Source organism: Bactrocera oleae, chromosome 5 (genome assembly GCF_042242935.1).
Source record: "Bactrocera oleae isolate idBacOlea1 chromosome 5, idBacOlea1, whole genome shotgun sequence".
NCBI classification, from domain to species: domain Eukaryota; kingdom Metazoa; phylum Arthropoda; class Insecta; order Diptera; family Tephritidae; genus Bactrocera; species Bactrocera oleae.
Genome location: NC_091539.1, coordinates 33,434,284 through 33,452,329, shown reverse-complemented (window position 1 = coordinate 33,452,329; position 18,046 = coordinate 33,434,284). Strand labels below are relative to the sequence as shown.

The 18,046-nt window shown below is 33.6% G+C and overlaps 1 protein-coding gene across 4 annotated transcripts in view; it reads right to left on the bottom strand.

Moving 5' to 3' along the window:
• The window catches only part of Neto (Neuropilin and tolloid-like), a 60,131-nt gene that overhangs the window by 5,912 nt on the left and 36,173 nt on the right, over positions 1-18,046 (bottom strand). For 3 of the 4 annotated variants that reach the window (XM_036371768.2, XM_036371767.2, XM_036371769.2), the window contains exons 4-10: positions 16,478-16,563; positions 16,171-16,345; positions 15,351-15,505; positions 15,157-15,254; positions 14,558-14,697; positions 12,981-13,093; positions 10,802-10,933 (exon numbers count right to left, since the gene is read on the bottom strand). In XM_036371768.2, the coding sequence (XP_036227661.2) occupies positions 10,802-10,933; positions 12,981-13,093; positions 14,558-14,697; positions 15,157-15,254; positions 15,351-15,505; positions 16,171-16,345; positions 16,478-16,563 (899 nt within the window). Of the gene's footprint in view, positions 1-2,390; positions 3,633-10,801; positions 10,934-12,980; positions 13,094-14,557; positions 14,698-15,156; positions 15,255-15,350; positions 15,506-16,170; positions 16,346-16,477; positions 16,564-18,046 lie in introns of those variants that run through there. The other variant, XM_070109430.1, reaches the window with a different exon arrangement.

The following is an 18,046-nucleotide window of genomic DNA, read 5'->3' as shown; positions in this document are numbered from 1 at the left end:
GAACGATAATCATTAGGAATGGGTCGGAATCATTATTATAAGCCATTTCTTGGAAAATATATTTGAGGGAAGATATCGCTGGTTTTTGGTTCTATTGAAAATATTCATCTGTACATACCATTTTAAATATTGTATAACTTCGTTAATAATATCATTGAAAAAAAATCCTTTTGTTATATAGGTATATACTATCGGATCAACAATGGCATATTTCAATACAAATCTTTCTTATCGCATTATTATAAATCTCAGTTGGGATGTCTATCAAAGCCGTCAGTGAGTTCTGGTTTGTTTAGTAGATTGTTGAACAATTTCGACAGTTTGTGTGCCAAAAACACACTAATTGACATCAGAAGACTACACACAAACATGGCTTGTTCCAATCTAGGAAGAACCCGATTTATCGATTCGGTTTGAGCGAGCAAGGGAATTAAGGAAATCAGTCTGCGTCAAAGTTGATAATTTCAATTAATTTTATCAATTCCATTGAACAAATTAATCAGCTGGCAACCCTCTCCGATAATATTTGCGTTAGAATATTTTTGAAAACCCGCTTAGTTTGAACCTGTAAGGTTTATTTTGTTTTATTAATTAAACTTTAAAAATTTTAAAAAGGCGACAATCTTTATTAAACACATTTTCAACTATAAGCCTACTTTAGTTCGAAAACCATGTGAAAATAATTTATTTATCCTCTAAGTTTTATAAAATATATCTTTTAAAACGCTGGCAGATAGTCCTTTTCAAAAATAATTCTGTTAGAATTCATTTCAAAATGGGTTCACTTTGATGTCAATATTTTATTTCATAGTGGAAATATTGCATATTTTCTTGCATACTATTGTATAACATATATATATCTTCTTTAATCCTGTCATTAAGTTTCTTGTCGTGAATCTTAACCATGAACTAGGTCTATGCTAAGAAAAAGTTCGCATTTGCACAGTATGCTGCTTCACATAAAATAATATTTATCTTTCAAAAAAACTTACTTCAAATACTGACTGAGGTCCCTCTTTGACCATTACTTGCTATCACTAATACTTAACTGTTTTTCTTACAGAACAAACGAAGAAGAAATAACATAATCTATACTAGAAGTCTTCTCGTTCAAATTTATAAGTAAGCCCATAGGGTACATATGCTTGCACAATTATTTGCAGTGGAAATTCCAAATGTTTATTTTCGGTATTTGTTTCAGAAAGGCAACTTGTTGAGCATTGGTTTTTTTTCTGTAAATATGTATATACATATATATGTATGCTCTAACGCAACTGTAATTTCCGTTAAGTTTCATTTGCATATAGGCGAAATGAAGTGAATTTAATCCAATATTCCATACCTCAAAATAAGCAATCATGTTAAGTGAAAATGGAAATTGAAGTTTTTGAAATTTTGTTAGTAGTTTGAGTGATGGATGCACTTAAACTATTTTGTATTTCATCCAATGAAGATTAGCTTATAATTCCACTTAATATTAATAGTTTTTTGAAAGTGTGTACCCATATCTGGCCTTTTTCCATTTTAAGAATTTGTAGTAAAGCTTGTAGATTGGTTATTTTTCAATCAATCGCATATCTCCACTGTAGTAAATAGTCACAAATACTTGTACATAGTGGGTTCTATTACATTATATTAATTTAGTTTATTAATATTGCCTTGAAAGCGAACTCTAAGTTGGAATCCGCTGTTTACATAAAAATTATGCTTTTCACTTGCAGAGTATAATGACCTTTTTTGTCGGCTTTTGTATACAAAATAAATCTCAGGATGCAATGTACAGCTGAACGAGATTGATATAGCTTTACAAACTATACTTACATATATCAAAATGGTCAGCATGACTAGCTTTCTATGAAACTTTTTACTATTGGCCAGGCACACAACAATACTAAAAACAAATGCCTCGACTAATTTCAGCAAGTAAATATTCACGCTATTAAGCAAGATATCTTAATAAATCTTTTTATTCTACTTTTCTGATTATAACTTAACACTAAATGCTTGCTGGGAGGCTTGTTCGCTATTTTATGTTATGAAATAGATAAATAAATCTTATTTAATGCGAAATAAATTATTATCTAAAAATAATATAAATTATAAAATAGATATGAAAGTACAGTTAACTATATTATTAAATACTTATATATAATATGTTATACAATAACTTAAAATTATGTATTGAAAAATATTAATATATATATTTGTTTTTCATTTATGAATGCCATTATATACACATTTGCAAGATTTAAAAATAATTATATGTATACTGAAACCTTAAAATATTTTAAAATAAATGTAGGTGTTTTTGTAATTTTTTGTTATTTTCGAAGTGTAACTGTAAATTATTTGTTGTAATAGGGGATAAAAAAGTTAATAAAATTAAACACCATAAATATTAGTAATCACATACATACACATATGCCAGAGAGTATGCACAGAAAATAAATGCTTAATTGTAGTTGAATAACAAAGTTAGTCAGTGCGTATAAGTAATCTGTGTGATGACGTTGCGCCAGCTGAGCTTTTCGTGCCCTAATGCATAACTGTTAGCAATGAAAAGGCAGTTGTTAGTGTGGTATTTTGCGATACGAAATACGTTGAATTACTTTATTATTATTTATTTTATTTTATTTCATTTATATCATACTCTATATTTCTGCAATACTGTTAGAATTCACTGCTATACGGTTTCTAAATCGACACTTTAGTTAGATTTTATTTTTAATATTTAACTTTATTTAAAATTTTTTTTATATTTAGAGGAATTTTTTTTGAAATTCTTTGTCAATTTTTGTTTCTTTTTTTTCATTATTTTTAGCAGTACGTATTTATAAATTTTTCATAGGTGTTTTTCACCCGCATTTAACATTTATATTGCGTCACAATTGCGCAATTCGAAACGCTTGGTTTGCCTTGTCGGCTTAGTTGGTGGCAGTTGTCGGTGATGATTTAGAGGAAGTAATTGAATCTGTTGAAACCGGTGTCACATCATAGCCATAGCTATTGGCCACAAGCTCGGGCGGATAGGCGCCGGCATCACAGCCGCCGTCTAACGGATATTCCCTGCCATTTCGATTAGTTACAATAACGAATTCGTCGTCGTTGAAATTGACGACGTTCGGATGGTAAGTGCATGCGGAACAGGAACCATTTGCGTTATCACAATTCAAGCCATGAATATATAAATTATCATTGCCATCCTGTTTGCTGGTTGTGTGGCAGCCAACGTAAGCGCCAACGCCACCGCCAACGCCACCGCCGCCAATGCTTCTATGATTGCTGTAGTGGCTATTGAAGGCACTGACACTGCCGCTGCCGCCGCTGGTGCTGCCGTCGCCATTACTTTGGCTCTGGCTCTGGCTCTGATTATGGTCTAGGATCTGTCTTTGACCATTACAATTGCCATTGTCATCGAGTTGTTGCTGGCTACCGTGTGGGTGTGGCTGTGACTGTAGGGCTTGCTGCAGCATGTAGGCTTGTTGCTGTTGCTGCTGCTGTTGTTGGTGCAATTGCCAATTGTGCTCGGACATGTAATCGTTTTGCAAGCCAACAAATATCGCCGTCTTGGGTGCATCCCAGATGAACGAATCGATGTGATAAATATCGCTGGCGTGCGACAGTGGTATCTCCTGCGGATAAGAGCAGAGCAGAGAACAGAAGAGCACAGTCGAGAGACGATATAGAGAGTGAGCGAGCGTACACATGGTTTGGTGGTATTCACACATCAATAACAACACAAAATGGCATGAGCGGGAGCAGGAGGAGCAAAAGGAATTTATTATAATACTAATGGTACTTAGGCAACTACACACTGACATATACATACATATGTATATATGTACATACAATGCGTACAACAAGCGTACGTATAATACATATGTATGTATGTGTTTTTATGCACACTGCATATTATCTATTGTATAATGGTGAATGGTGAGTTTAAACTTCTATTCTAGTTAGCTTAGGAATTTATGCATGTGTCGGTGTGTCTGTGTAGCTGTGTGTGCGTGTTCTGCTTAGGAAGTAAAAAAGTAAGGAAAGGCAGAAAAAATAGTACAAAAGAATAAATAAGGTTTCCATAGCAATGCGGGAGGATCACTTTCATGGAGATGACTTCAATTGTACTACGCGCTGTACACAGGTTTGCATGTGTGCATGCCATGTGAGTGGGTGGCTATAAGATAATGCAGTGCCGGCGTTGGATTGGGGGATGTTGCATAGGCGCCATCGCATTTGACTACACATCAGCATGTAAATAGCATAAGTTATGACAACATTTATTACTGGTGTGTGATGAGAAAAAATTGCGCGATAATGTCGGAGAGAATTAATGAAAATGCGTATTTAAAGCAGCTACGTTACATAAACACTTACATACATACATAAAAAAAACCTACCTAACTTTTGTGTGTGTGCGTGTGTGTAAAGCGCAGTGAAGTGAGATGCAGTGAAATGAAAGTGTGTGGCGCAGACACAGCAGCAGAGTGGGAGTCTAAGCCACAGTCACTAATGGTATTAGTTTACCAACGCTCCTAGGAACTGACACACATGAGAGACATTTGCACAGTCAGCGCCGTTGAACTGGCTAGCGTGTGGCAACAAGGCCCGCAGCCGATGATTGACAGACAAGGCCGCATTTGTGAAATAATGAAAAGTTAGCCATTTACGGCATTGAATGTTTTGTCCTTTTCATGTTAGCACCTGACATGTTGTCAGGAGAACGGTATGTCCCACACGCATGCAGTTGAATTGTTGCTGCGAGGCTAAATGTGTGCAGTGGAGCGGACATTCACACGCTTTATTTTGATTTAATTTTAGCGCTAGCAGTCGAGAGTGTGTTTGATTTGTGTCAGCTCTGATTTTTGGCAAGAAATTGCTGTAAAATTTTTCAAGCTCTCAACGTTAAGTTGTCATTTCTGTTCAAGACAGTGCGCCTACTTAGGTTAAGTTGAAGCATCATGTATTTTACTCAGAATGAACTGTTATATTAGAAGAAATTTTGGAGATCGATTTTTAGCCGGAAATGAATGGCGGGAATGATGAAATTTATTAGAGATTTAATTAATGCCTTTGAAATAATAATAAATTGAATTTTTCATGAAAAAATTATTTAAATATAAATAAAGCTATGTTCAGTTCAAGAATAGCTAATTCCTCTATATATAATTATACAGAATGTATTCACTTTGAAAAAAGCCTGGAAAATACAATCATCTTTTGAAGGAGAGTAGCTCCTCGCTATGTCTTTTATAACTAATGAAAATAAATTAAATTCATAATCAATAAGAAAAGATAAAGCAAATACCCTTCACAGTCAGTATGAATGGTAGCTATTAGCGGACTTGGTTCTTGCAATAGGCAATAATCCATGACAATTTCGTGAAAATATCTCGTTAAATTAAAAAGTTTTCCACACAATCAGTTAAACGATCAGTTTCTATGGCAGCTGTATGCTGTAGTGGTGTAATATCAGCGTTTCTGACAAATGATCACCTTCTTGGGGAGAGAAGGACGTGTTCATCAGATCAATATTTCAAAAACTGATAGACGTGTAGACCGCGTGTATACAAACTTACTAGGGATAAAATTATGTATGTGTTCCCTGAGGTCATAACGCCATGTAGCTAGTTTGGAAATTTAAAATTTTTTTGAAGAAGATAATATAGTCGACCTCTATGTCTCTAACATATACTCATATAATTAATCTATATCCAATATACTCCAGACTTAATGTATGGAATATGAGATCTTTCTTTTCATAATATGTCTGTATATCAAAAATGGGTTGAATCAGGTCAATATTTCCTTTAGGGCCTCATATATCAGATAGAAAGATTTGACGGGTACTTTATATCGCGTTTATCGACCAATATAATATATGTAAGTTATCTTAATAAAATTGGCTGAGCGTGTTTTTCTTATAACGTTATGCCTAAAATGGATAAAATCGGGCGAAAACTTGCCCTAGCACACATATAACTAATAGCAGGATTCTCAAATATCCGGTTGACTTTACTCCTTATATATTGTTTATGGTAAGTGAGGTACCTCAATGATAGATAGCATTATTTTCTGTCAATAATATGTAGTAATAGCAAAATATAATATTGAATATACTGTAGTTTAATGCCGAAAATTACTCCGATTCCTATATACTACATATGACAAATGATTTTCGTTATTTTAACAAACCTTATGCCTTATATGTCGGTCAGTGTGTGAGTTATATTTTTATAAAATTGTTTGAAAAATGGTCTCTAGTATACGTGAGCAATGTCAAATATTAATTTTGGCTGATTGCCTAAATGATTCTCTGCCCCCAATATACCTTGCATAGTGATTGGCGCCTTTCCTCCTGACATTAAACCGTTTAGATTGGTCAAAATGTGTGATATTTTAACGAAATTAAGTGGACAAGTTTTTATAAAATTTATAAACGAATATTAAGTGCTTAGCGCTGACTATGAATGGAGTTGGTCTATATCATATCTCTTATATAATGAATTCCGATCCTTTGATGGACGTTTTCCACATCAACTCAATTTTCGAATCGTGCTACAAAAACAAACCGTAATAATTTTTTTTCTGTATGAGTAATCGACTTATTTTTTTTATTTGGAAGGTTATATTTTAAGTTTTTTTAAAAATGAATGCCTGGGATACCGAATAGACGGTTTGGATAGTGTAGTGGTACTATGCTTTGCAGCCCATCATTTTTGTCCAAAGGAAATTCAGACGGGATTTGGGCGGCACTTCCCCGAGTAGATGGACCATTATGAGGTTGGTAAACATGTTTGTTGAATCTGTAATGATCGCAAAAATACCGTACCATCGAGAACCTTATGTTCGTACTCAAAAAAGCAATCGCAGTTTTTACATCGTCAATCCACTGAGCACTGATTAAAAAAAATTATATTGGGTTGTTTTTGTATATTAAATTGAAACTCTTCAGTTGAGTTTAAATCTCGTACAAGAGTATATTTCATTTGAAGACGATTTTAATATAATTTTAGCTGACGCGAAATTAAATATAGGAATAAAACTAAGTGGGCTTATAACCTGTAATCTAACTTAATAAAATACCAAATTTTTATTATAATCCATTCACGTTTTCGTTGAATAATGAATGTTGAATTCTTTCGCAACATTTTTTATACTCTCGCAACCTGTTGCTATAGAGTATAATAGTTTTGTTCACCTAACGGTTGTTTGTATCACATAAAACTAATCGAGTTAGATATAGGGTTATATATATATAAATGATCAGGATGAAGAGACGAGTTGACGGATGACTCTCTGTCCGTCCGTCCGTCTGTCCGTCCGTGCAAGCTCTAACTTGAGTAAAAATTGAGATATCTTTATGAAACTTGGTAGACATGTTTCTTGATACCGTGAGACGGTTGGTATTGCAGACGGGCCTAATCGGACCAATGCCACGCCCACAAAACTTCATTAATCAAAAACAAATAAATTGCCATAACTAAGCTCCACAACGAGATACAAGATCACAATAGGGGGGGGGGGGGCATCTGCAGTTAAAATTTTTTCTTTTAAGTGGGCGTGGTCCCGCCTCTAATAGGTTTAATGTGCATATCTCCTAAACCGATAATGCTATGATAACAAAATTCACTGGAAGCAAATGTTTTTAGAACCTCTACCTACAGTGTGAAAATGGGTGAAATCGGGTGGCAACTCCGCCTACTCCCCATATAACGGTACTGTTAAAAACTACTAAAAGCGCGATAAATCAAGCACGAAACACGCCAGAGACATTAAATTTTATCTCTGGGATGGTATGAGAGACTTTGTGGGAACCGCGTTCAAAATTAGACAGTGGGCGTGGCACAGCCCACTTTTAGGTGAAAACCCATATCTTGGGATCTGCTTAACCGATTTCAACCAAATTCGGTGCATGACGTTCTTTTCATATTTCTATGTCATAGTGCGAAAATGGGCGAATCGGACTACAACCACGCCTATTTCCCATATAACACCATTTTCAATTTCATCTGATTCTTACACTTTCCACTATGCAAAACAGGCTACAATGACTGTATCGGGAAAAAACATTGCGTGAATAATGCGATGAAAGTATGCCCCGTTGTGGCCAAAAATTATCTAAATCGAACCAAAACTGTGCAAGCCCTGTGAACCCCAGTGCCTATAGTTGACCTTCTACCGAAAATATCAGTCAATCCACAAAGAAATCACAAACGAGTATACTATTTGACTTTGCGAGAGTATAAAATGTTCGGTTACATCCGAACTTAGCCCTTCTTTCTTGTTAATATGAAGTTTTGTCCCACGTGAAGGCATAATTGTAATGTTAAGCATATTATTAAGAATTAAAACAATTATTTGCTTTAGAATTAACAGTTTTTCGCGTTCATTCAAATCAAAAAATAATATTTTAAATTTTAAATTTTTAATTCCAAACTTCTTGGATTAAAAAATGAATCCCAAAATCGGGATTAAAAATGAAAATCTAATTTTTAATCCCAATATAGGGTTTAAATTTAATTTTTGATCCAAGCTTTTGAATTGAAAAACTCGCAACCCTGATATGGACTCACTCTTACATTATAGTATTAATTGAGTAGGCAATTGAGCACACTCGGTCTTATATGTGACGAAAACGCGTGGGCGGTAGCGAAACGAGCAAACAATTATGTATATTATGTTTCATCACATACATACAAATTTACAGCAATATCACTTAGGTTAATTACTCTCCTATTGAATTGAGAATAAATTTATATTGCAAATATTGAATTAAGAAAACACACTCGTGTTGCCACTTCTATAAATAAGAAATAAATTTATTTTAAGTTCCCGAACTGTGAGAGCATGTGTGGCTTGTGGCGTAGAATATATCATATATAATAATAACATAAATTTCGCAATTTCCAAGGTCAATGCTTTTAAGGGTTATTCTATTCAATGCTAAATGAATGTATGAAAGATGTATGTGTTTGTATGTATGTATGTGTGTGTGATATTCCCCACTGATGGCTGCAAATTGTATGCTTGTAAGAAGCTTAGAGTGTTTTGCCTTACTATAAATACATTCATTTTTGTAGTTATGTGTATGTATTTTAGTACACTCAATATATAAATGCCTAAAAAAATAATGGTGAAGGCTTTTGCACCAAAAAAAAAGATAACTATTTAAGTGCCAGCAGCCTTTTTCCGCGCAAATGCGAGTGCTGTAAACAGCAAGGGTGCAAACGCTATTTTTTATATACTTTTATAAAATTGTATTTCAATGGCTAACGGCACTTTTAAAAAAATGCAAAACGTTGATAATGGACCGTCATAAATTTCCAACACCAAAATTTGTTGAAAGAGATATTTATGGATATGTGTGTATATAGTTGGGTGTGTGTGTGTGTGTTGGTCTATGTGTGTTGGTATTTCTGGAATGTTTGTTCGATACGAAAACTCTTTAGTATAAAGTTCAGCAAATGCGAAGTTCAGAATTTCCAAATTTAATTTTCTTTTATCTAATTTTTAGTAGAATAGTTAATTTTTTTTATCTTTTTATAAGCTACGGTGAAACAAACGTGCAAATAATGTTTTAAAAAGTGTAAAAGAAAATTAGTTTTCAAACTCACATAGTTCAAAATCGGTACATAAATCCATGCAAAACTGTTTACATCGTCTTATTTACAATTTATCTTACTAAGTATTGCTTAACTACTGCAAAGTATGTTACATACTAGAATTTCGTAATTATTTTCTACACTAAATTTGCTACTAGCGTATGCATGGTGTGTTTGGTGAGTTGGCAACACTGTTGCGATTAGTTTTATTTCATTTATTTAATGCTAATTTCACTTATTTATGTATCGATTTCATTGCTCTAATGTATGATTGTTAAGCGTTTACAATTCACGTACAAAAATGCGAATACCGGGTGCGCCAACTTTTATGCTGGTATACCCAGAAATATGTATAATTTAGAACTCTTGGTGTGAAATATTTCAATAATCGATTTTTTATATTTCGAAAGTTTTTACTACTTTTTAGCGCATATCGTTTAGCTCAATCAGCTTAATCAGATTATCTTTAGACGCGTTTTTGTCGAAAGAGTATTTTTTAAACTTGCTGCAGTGATTACTCGGACAGAAATGATTCTAACACTAACAATTTTGTTCTGCATATTCTGTATATAGTTCTGCATACAATGACCTACCCTCGATAAATTTTTAATTTGTTTGCGACCGTTTAACGTCATTGCGTATACAACATCTACTAGTGAAAATTTTTTTTGGTTTGGGTTCATCCACGGAGAAGGCCGGAATTATTACAGTGGTGGAGAACCAGTTTTTAACGCCGTCGGAGATCACGTGTAACTCGAAAAATAGTTAATTTTTGTATTCAAAAATTTTACTGTGTAAATTAAAACGGCTTTGACTGTTCAGGTCTCAACAAAATAATGTGTCTTGTCACACAGATTAGTTTTGGTAATAAAAATTCCCAAACAACTGCTGACGAAAAGAGGTGACATTGACAGGTCACCCAGATATCCAGATTTCATTTCCCTTACTTCTTGATTAAGATCACACCAGTAATCTTCGGACTATTAAATAATTAAAGCAAATATTCGGCTAGAAATCAAAGTGATATAACAAGATCCTCCGAAAAATTATTAACAAAATACAGCATAATTTTGCTGGGGTCAATAGATTTATACCGAAAAACGTTCTCTTTTTTCAAAGTTATTTAACGTTTTCAAACCAACATAAAAGATGGTGCACCCTGTATATGTGTGTTTATATTATTTTCTTGCACTTACCCGTATGATTTTCTGATCATGCATTATCTTGCGTATGCAGTTCACGAGGAATGTCAAAATCATACCACCCAAGATTAGACCGAAGACAACCATGATAATGTAAATATGCTCAGATCCTTCCGAGGTTTCTTTCTATTATTAAAAATAAAAAGAAAATATTAAAAATTGTATACGAAAGATAAAGTTAAGTTAAGTAAAATAAACTTACTTATAAGAATTTTATACAATATATGCATATATATGTGACATATATTAATACTATATAATATTATCTGATGAAATTTGACCCAGTAGTCCCTATAAACTGCGCGCGCAAGTCGAATCGATAAAAAAATGTCTTATATTGGTACAAGCTTTTTTATGTTTGTGTGTTTGATCTCAATGTCAACTAATGTGTTTGTCTGCTGTTTGCTCACGACGCGAAAAGTATGTTTAATGATTTTTACCATTATGGAAAAAAACTGAACAACGGTTTTGCCTAATATTTTGTGTTTCCAATCGAATCACGGCTACCTGAATCTTTTGCAAAAACGATTTCGAGTAGAGGTCGGAAAGGAAATGCATGATAACGTAGCAAAGAATCCTACGTTTATTATTACAGGTGACGAGACGTGCCCTTATTAATATAATAACGAAACTGTCAAACAATCTAGCGGATGGCGCTCCAAAAATTAGCTAAACCAAAAAACTCAAAATTCCCTGAAGGCACTGAAGGCCAGTGGTGGCATGCTTGTATTGGCTTAGGGGCCCGTTTTTGAAGTTGATAATAAAAATTAAAGTGCGTGGAAATGTAGTTTTTGGCAGTCGCAAAGCTTTTATCCGATGTAACTTAAGTGAAATGCGATTATCTGATATAAATTCAACTATCTTTTTATTTGACCTAGCAGTGCTCACTAATGACTTCCAGAGGAGGTAAAGATTGGAAAGAAATGTTCCAAAATCCTCACAGACCTCTAATACATTCTCAGTTAGAGAAATGTTGGAGAAACATAATACAAAATGTAATGATAGAGTTGATCAAGAAACTTGTAGTTCCATGCCCGACAAATCATACTCCAACATGCTTTTAAATAAGCGAAAAAGCTCTTGTCGGTGTTTTTAAATAACTTTAGGCTTTAATGTTTAACTAAATGTGTTTTACAGAATTTTCTTGAATTACTAAAAGGATCCATCTCTTTTAAGAAATAAATTATTTTATATTTCACAACCACGCCTTCACTCCATTTAACGCCCATTAGCTTTTTCGACTTTGTAATGAATAAAATAACATTGAGAAAAGCTCGAAATCTTCCGAAGTAAAACTTATTCAAAATTTCGTCTAACCTTCATACAATGATTAAAGAGGTTTTACTCTCTCTATAGTTAGGAATAGCAAGGTGAACGAGTTGTTTCTTCAAGTTTTATAAAATTTTAGTAGCTAAACACTATTTCAGTCGAAGCGTATGTAATTTCAAATATTTCTTTCTAACTTTATATTGAACTTTTGGGAATATAACTTATCAGCGACAAACTTCCATACTTTAGATTTCTAGTGAAATGCTTTAAGTTTTCCTCCAAACATATATACATATGTATATCATAGTATTCTCCTCCAACTTATACTTATGTATTGTCAATTTGTCATTTCGACAGCTGCATTAATATTAAAAATATATACCATTAAGTGCAGTTCACAATAACAACATGTGCACTTTACAACTTTGACAGGTTGATAGCTTCATTGTTCGTTTACCATTTCAGTCACTTGATAGTTCATTCGATTCCATTTAAAGCTAAACTTGACCAATTCCCGCTGCAATTGCTGTCATCATAAGGAAGCACGTACGACTTTAACGTGTATATGGATATATATACTTGTACATATACTAGTAAAATATATATGTATACTTAGGGTGTGCATTATTTCCCAAGTTGATTTTTTTATGCAGACCAAAGATTAAAAAATCACATGTTAAACATATTGGAAAATCAAAATTATATAAGCACGCTTTGAATTGAAAGTAAAGAGCTTGTTTATGTTGGATAATTATTTTTGGGGGAAAAACAAAATCAATTTTTGAAATAACGGGCATTATATTATATATATGTATATATTATGTGTGTGCTTTTGAGACTAGTTGTGTACTCGAATATTGAACTACTAGCATGAAAGCGAGAAAAATTGATAAAAATCACTTACATTACAATTATCCTCGTCCCAACGAAATTTACAGTTGTCACGTGAATTACACTTGAGTTTGAGGTCAATGCATGTGGCATCCTCACAATCGTATTCTTCTTCAGTGCAACCCCCTAGTACAACAACAAGAAAAAGTTAATAACAACAAAAGTAAATCGAATTAGGTGAAAATATGGAAGAAAATTATGTAATATCAAATATAATATCTAAAAAAAAAGGAAAAATAATACCACCGGCTAGCAATTTTTTTTTTGTCATGCGACGCTATCAAAATTTTGGAGCTAAGCTCATATTTTTATCGATTGATTACAACCTACCATAAATACCAAAAAGCATTAACTTTGGCTGCACCCAAGCCATAATGCCCTTCACAGGTGAATTCCCTATATTAATAGTTATATATCTTGTATGTATAACTAAAGCAGAAAACGTAACTGGTCAAAGGTTTGCATGATAGCTACACCCTTCAGGTCACTTAATAAGGAAAAATATCTTTATAAAGCTCTTTATCTAGGTTATGATCGGTTGGTTTGAATGTCAAATGTGAACAATTTGTAGTGTTGCACTGAGTAATAATCTTTGCCAAATTTCGTAAAGTTATTTTGTTAAATATATATAAGCAAATTAGTCCCTCAGTTTTTGAGATATCGGTCTTAAATTTTGCCTCTCCTTTTCTAGCTAAAAATCTGTTTATTTATCGGAACCGCAGATATCGGACCACAATACGTTATAACTGCCATACAAAACGATCAAAATTAAATTTTGATACACTCGCAACCTGCTGCTACAGAGAATAATAGTTTTGTTCACCTAACGGTTGTTTGTATCACCTAAAACTAATCGAGTTAGATATAGGGTTATATATAAATGAGAAGGATGAAGAGACGAGTTGAAATCCGGCTGATTAAGGTGAAACCTCATATCTTGGGATCTGCTTAACCGATTTCAACCCAATTCGGTACGTATTATTTTTCTCATATTTCTAGGTTATAGTGCGAAAATGGGCGAAATCGGATTACAACCACTTTTACAACCTATTTCCCATACAACTCCATTTTTAATTCACTCTTCTTCTTTCACTTTCCGTTATGCAAATTAAACAACAATGATTGTATCGGGGTAATACTTTGCTTGAATAAGACGTTTTATGACCAAAAATTGTCTAAATTGAACCAAAACTGTTCACGCCCTTAGGTACTGAATATGTGAACCCCAGTGCCGATAGTTGACTTTTTACCGAAAATATCGGTCAATCAGGAAACTCTCGATAATACTATGTTTTTGTGTTAAAAATGGGATTAATCGGATTAATACTTCCTTTAATATTAAATTTTGCCAACACCTGAAGTAATTTCCCGGGCTTTGATCTTTGCAAGTTGCTAGAGTATAAAATGTTCGGCTACACCCGAACTTAGAACTGGCTTACATGTTTTATTTAATATTTTAGTTATTTAATTAGTTGAATATTAGTAATTTCGTTTTTTATTTAATTTTTTTTGTGAATGTTTGTATTATTTTATTACACATTATTTATTTTTTATAGATATTTTTTTGTTATGTTTTTAATCACCACTTACCAGATCCTTTATCTCGAAAAGCCGTAAATAAAATGGAAAATGTTGAATTGATGGCCGCTGGCTCGGCAAAGAAACGAATATTCAGCGTATTCGAATCGGATGTGATGCCTTCACCTGCAGAACCGCAAAAGTTTTTTTTTCTACAAGTAAAAAATGAGGAAATTGCTAAAAAAAGCAAGACAAAAAATAAAAAAAACAACACAAATGTTTGACGCTATATAAAGCATGTAGTTACATATATGCAACATTTGTTGTTGTATTTGATTGGTCACACTGAATGATTAAAGTGAAAGGCGACGCAAGCACATACACATATTCACCCACACATTCATCATCATGCGCTGTAATTTTATAGTAAAAGTGACACTGATGATTGAAAGCATGCATTTATCTGCACACAAGCACATTCACATACATATATACACCCACATATGTATGTATGATTTTTATGCTGCTTCTGTGTTTGCATGTTAAATGAAGTTTGACATGATTTTGTGGCCACAATCAAATTGAGCGAGAGCGGCAGTAAAATGTTGCTAACGCACACACAATCACGGTCACGCGCGTTAAACGCTTCCATTTGCCTAATACTTACTCACCTAAGAGGCATGATGGTTTGTTCGGGAAAGATGTCCAAGAAATTCGCATCACAGTCATTCGGTTTGATCAAACGGAAATCCACGAATTTCATTTGTATCTGCAAATTCCAGAAAAGAAAAAAGAGTCGGAGGAGGGAAAGAAAATGAGAAATTAATTTTAATCAAATTGTAATGCTTGGTTTGGTGAGGCCAACCTTCCAGTTCTCCTGCACCTGTATGCGCCAAATGCAATCTAACGGTACTCGATTTTTGATTACAGTATCACGGATGTCTTCGGGCACATCGGTGGAGTTGACGTAATCCTCGAAACCCGACTTTTCGATTGTGCAGTTCAGATCGGTGGTGGGCGCTGTTGGTGGACACGCAATTAATACAATTACAAGTACAAGGAAAAAACACTTTAATGCACACAAATATATATTATATTATATAATTGATAATAATTAAAATAAATATATTATAATACACGAGGTATTATGAAAAACAAGAGAAAACGTAAAAACAAATGTAAACATTCTCGATACAAAAATTTGATTTTGTTCGGTATGACAGCTATATGATATAGTGGTCCGATCTAAAAAATTTGCGCGGATATACCGTTGCCTTGGGCAATAATCCATGCAAAATTTCTTGAAGATATATCGTCAAATGAAAAAGCTTTCTATACAGGCACTTTAATGCGATTGTTCAGTTTGTATGGCAACTATGTATATGATATATAATATTTGATATCGACGACAAATGAGCAGTTTCTAAGTGAAAACTAGCGGATGAAAAATGTTTGATCGATATCTCAAAAACTGAGCGACTAGTTCACGCATATACAGAAAGACAAACAGACAAGCTTGCCCTGTCATGCTACTCATTTATATATATATATTTTATAGGGTGCTCGGCGTTTGTTTCTGAGTGTTACAAAATTTCGTGGCAAACTTAATACATAGGGTGTAAATATTATGCTAAGTACTGCAAGTAATATCTTTAACTCTTTTAACTTCGTTATTATCAACTCACCTTCTTTACTTCGATCCATAAATTCATAAACAGCAGTAAACCCTGAATACTCGATACTCTCATCCGATTGAAAATGCAACCAAAGGTAACGTTCCTTCGATGTGATTTCCGGTGGAAAATCAGTGCCACAAAATTTGCCAAGCAGGTTCGAGAAGCCGTACTGGCCATCACGTATCTATACATACACACATAAAGGAAATGAAGCATACATACATATATAGTTGAGAATAAATATAAAGCACGAGTATTTACACTATATTTTAACACTTTATACAAGCAAATGAGCCATATAATTGAGTGCTCTTACCTCGAGAACATCAAATTTGCATTCCTCTTTCGCTTCAATGTGGAATGAATTACGAAAATCTAAACGGATTATCTGTCCTGGCGGCGCTGCAGGAGCCAAAGTAAAGATGAAAAATAAAACGTCAGAAAAAAAACATACATAATAAGATAAAGTGATACAAAATGTAGCAACCAATCGGTGGATGTAAACGCCAGCAGCGTAAAAGCTTACGTGTACATAACTATACCCGTGTGTATAGCAACAGGTGGGGACTCACAAGGGTTCGATTGGAAAGTTAAGAGTTCCGACTGAATAAATGTTGGTTAATTTGTATTACTAGAGTGTTAAGATGTAAAATATTTGTATTTTGTGGGACGGAATTTTGAAGGGGTTTCCCATAACATAGAAAATCACGTTGTTCACTGAGTTGATAATAAGATCCGATTTTTAAATTTTAATATTTTTTCGACGATTTTTGAATTTTCTCTATAGATGATAAATATCGCGAAGTTCTCGAATACCTTTCAAGGGTTCATAATAAAGAGTCAGTTGAAAGGATTCTAAAATTTATAACCGTGCAAATTGTTGATAGAAAAGATCACTTTAACGAGTTATTTAAAATTTTTTTTGAGTTTTCAGTTTCAGTATAAAATTTATATTACGTATCTATTGAAAAAATCGTTCACGTGGTTCCAGTCGAAAGTTTCTGCTACAAATATTATATTTCCAATTAATTCCTCAAGTTATAGCAAAATATTACCGGTATATTCCTTGTCGACCCTGACGTAGACGCAGAGCAGGCTACCACGGCGCACTGGGTTAGAAATTCAGCCTAGTCTCACTTTAAAATGAGCAAAAAAAAAGAAAGTCCTAAAAGTATAGCTAGTTTTGAGGGTTGAAGTAAAGGAACAGTGTTCCTGAAAACTTTTACGTCTTAGTGCTGAGCAAACTGCAATTAAGGAATGAAATGCGTGGCTATAGAGTTTATTGCGGCTAAAGAAGACCAGAGTATTCGCTGTGTAGATTCATATACTCAAAATTTAATAATGCAAAATAACGTGAAATGTGTGGAGTGTGTGGTCCTCAAACCCTGGTGATCCGATAGTATCAACATTTGTTAATGTTATATGAATAGTGGACTTAATATATCCACTTAATCGACAGAATAATTTCATTATTACAAAATAAGAAGTTTGGCGAGACTTTCCTAGTGGGTGTGTGCAGTCAAAAGCTTTCAGCAGAGTTGGGACATTTTTAACAAAATCTTACAGTGTTTGAGTTGCAAACTAGCAAGTTATACTACAGTACCCAGAAAAATATGGTGCTAACATAGTATGTTGTATTGTGTGGATACAAGGCTTCTCCTTGCTGTAGGTATGAAGTATTTTTTTTTTCAAATTTTGAAAACTGAAAAACATAAATTTTTGGTAAGTAAATAACTAATGACCGTGGTAACTTTGGTAATTCTTATAATCACTTTGTTCATATATTGCTTAAGTGGTTATATCCACTTATGAATTTTAATTTATTGTTTTGCATGAAAATAGTTTTGGAGATATGTGTGTATGTGTAAGAATTTTCTACTGTAAT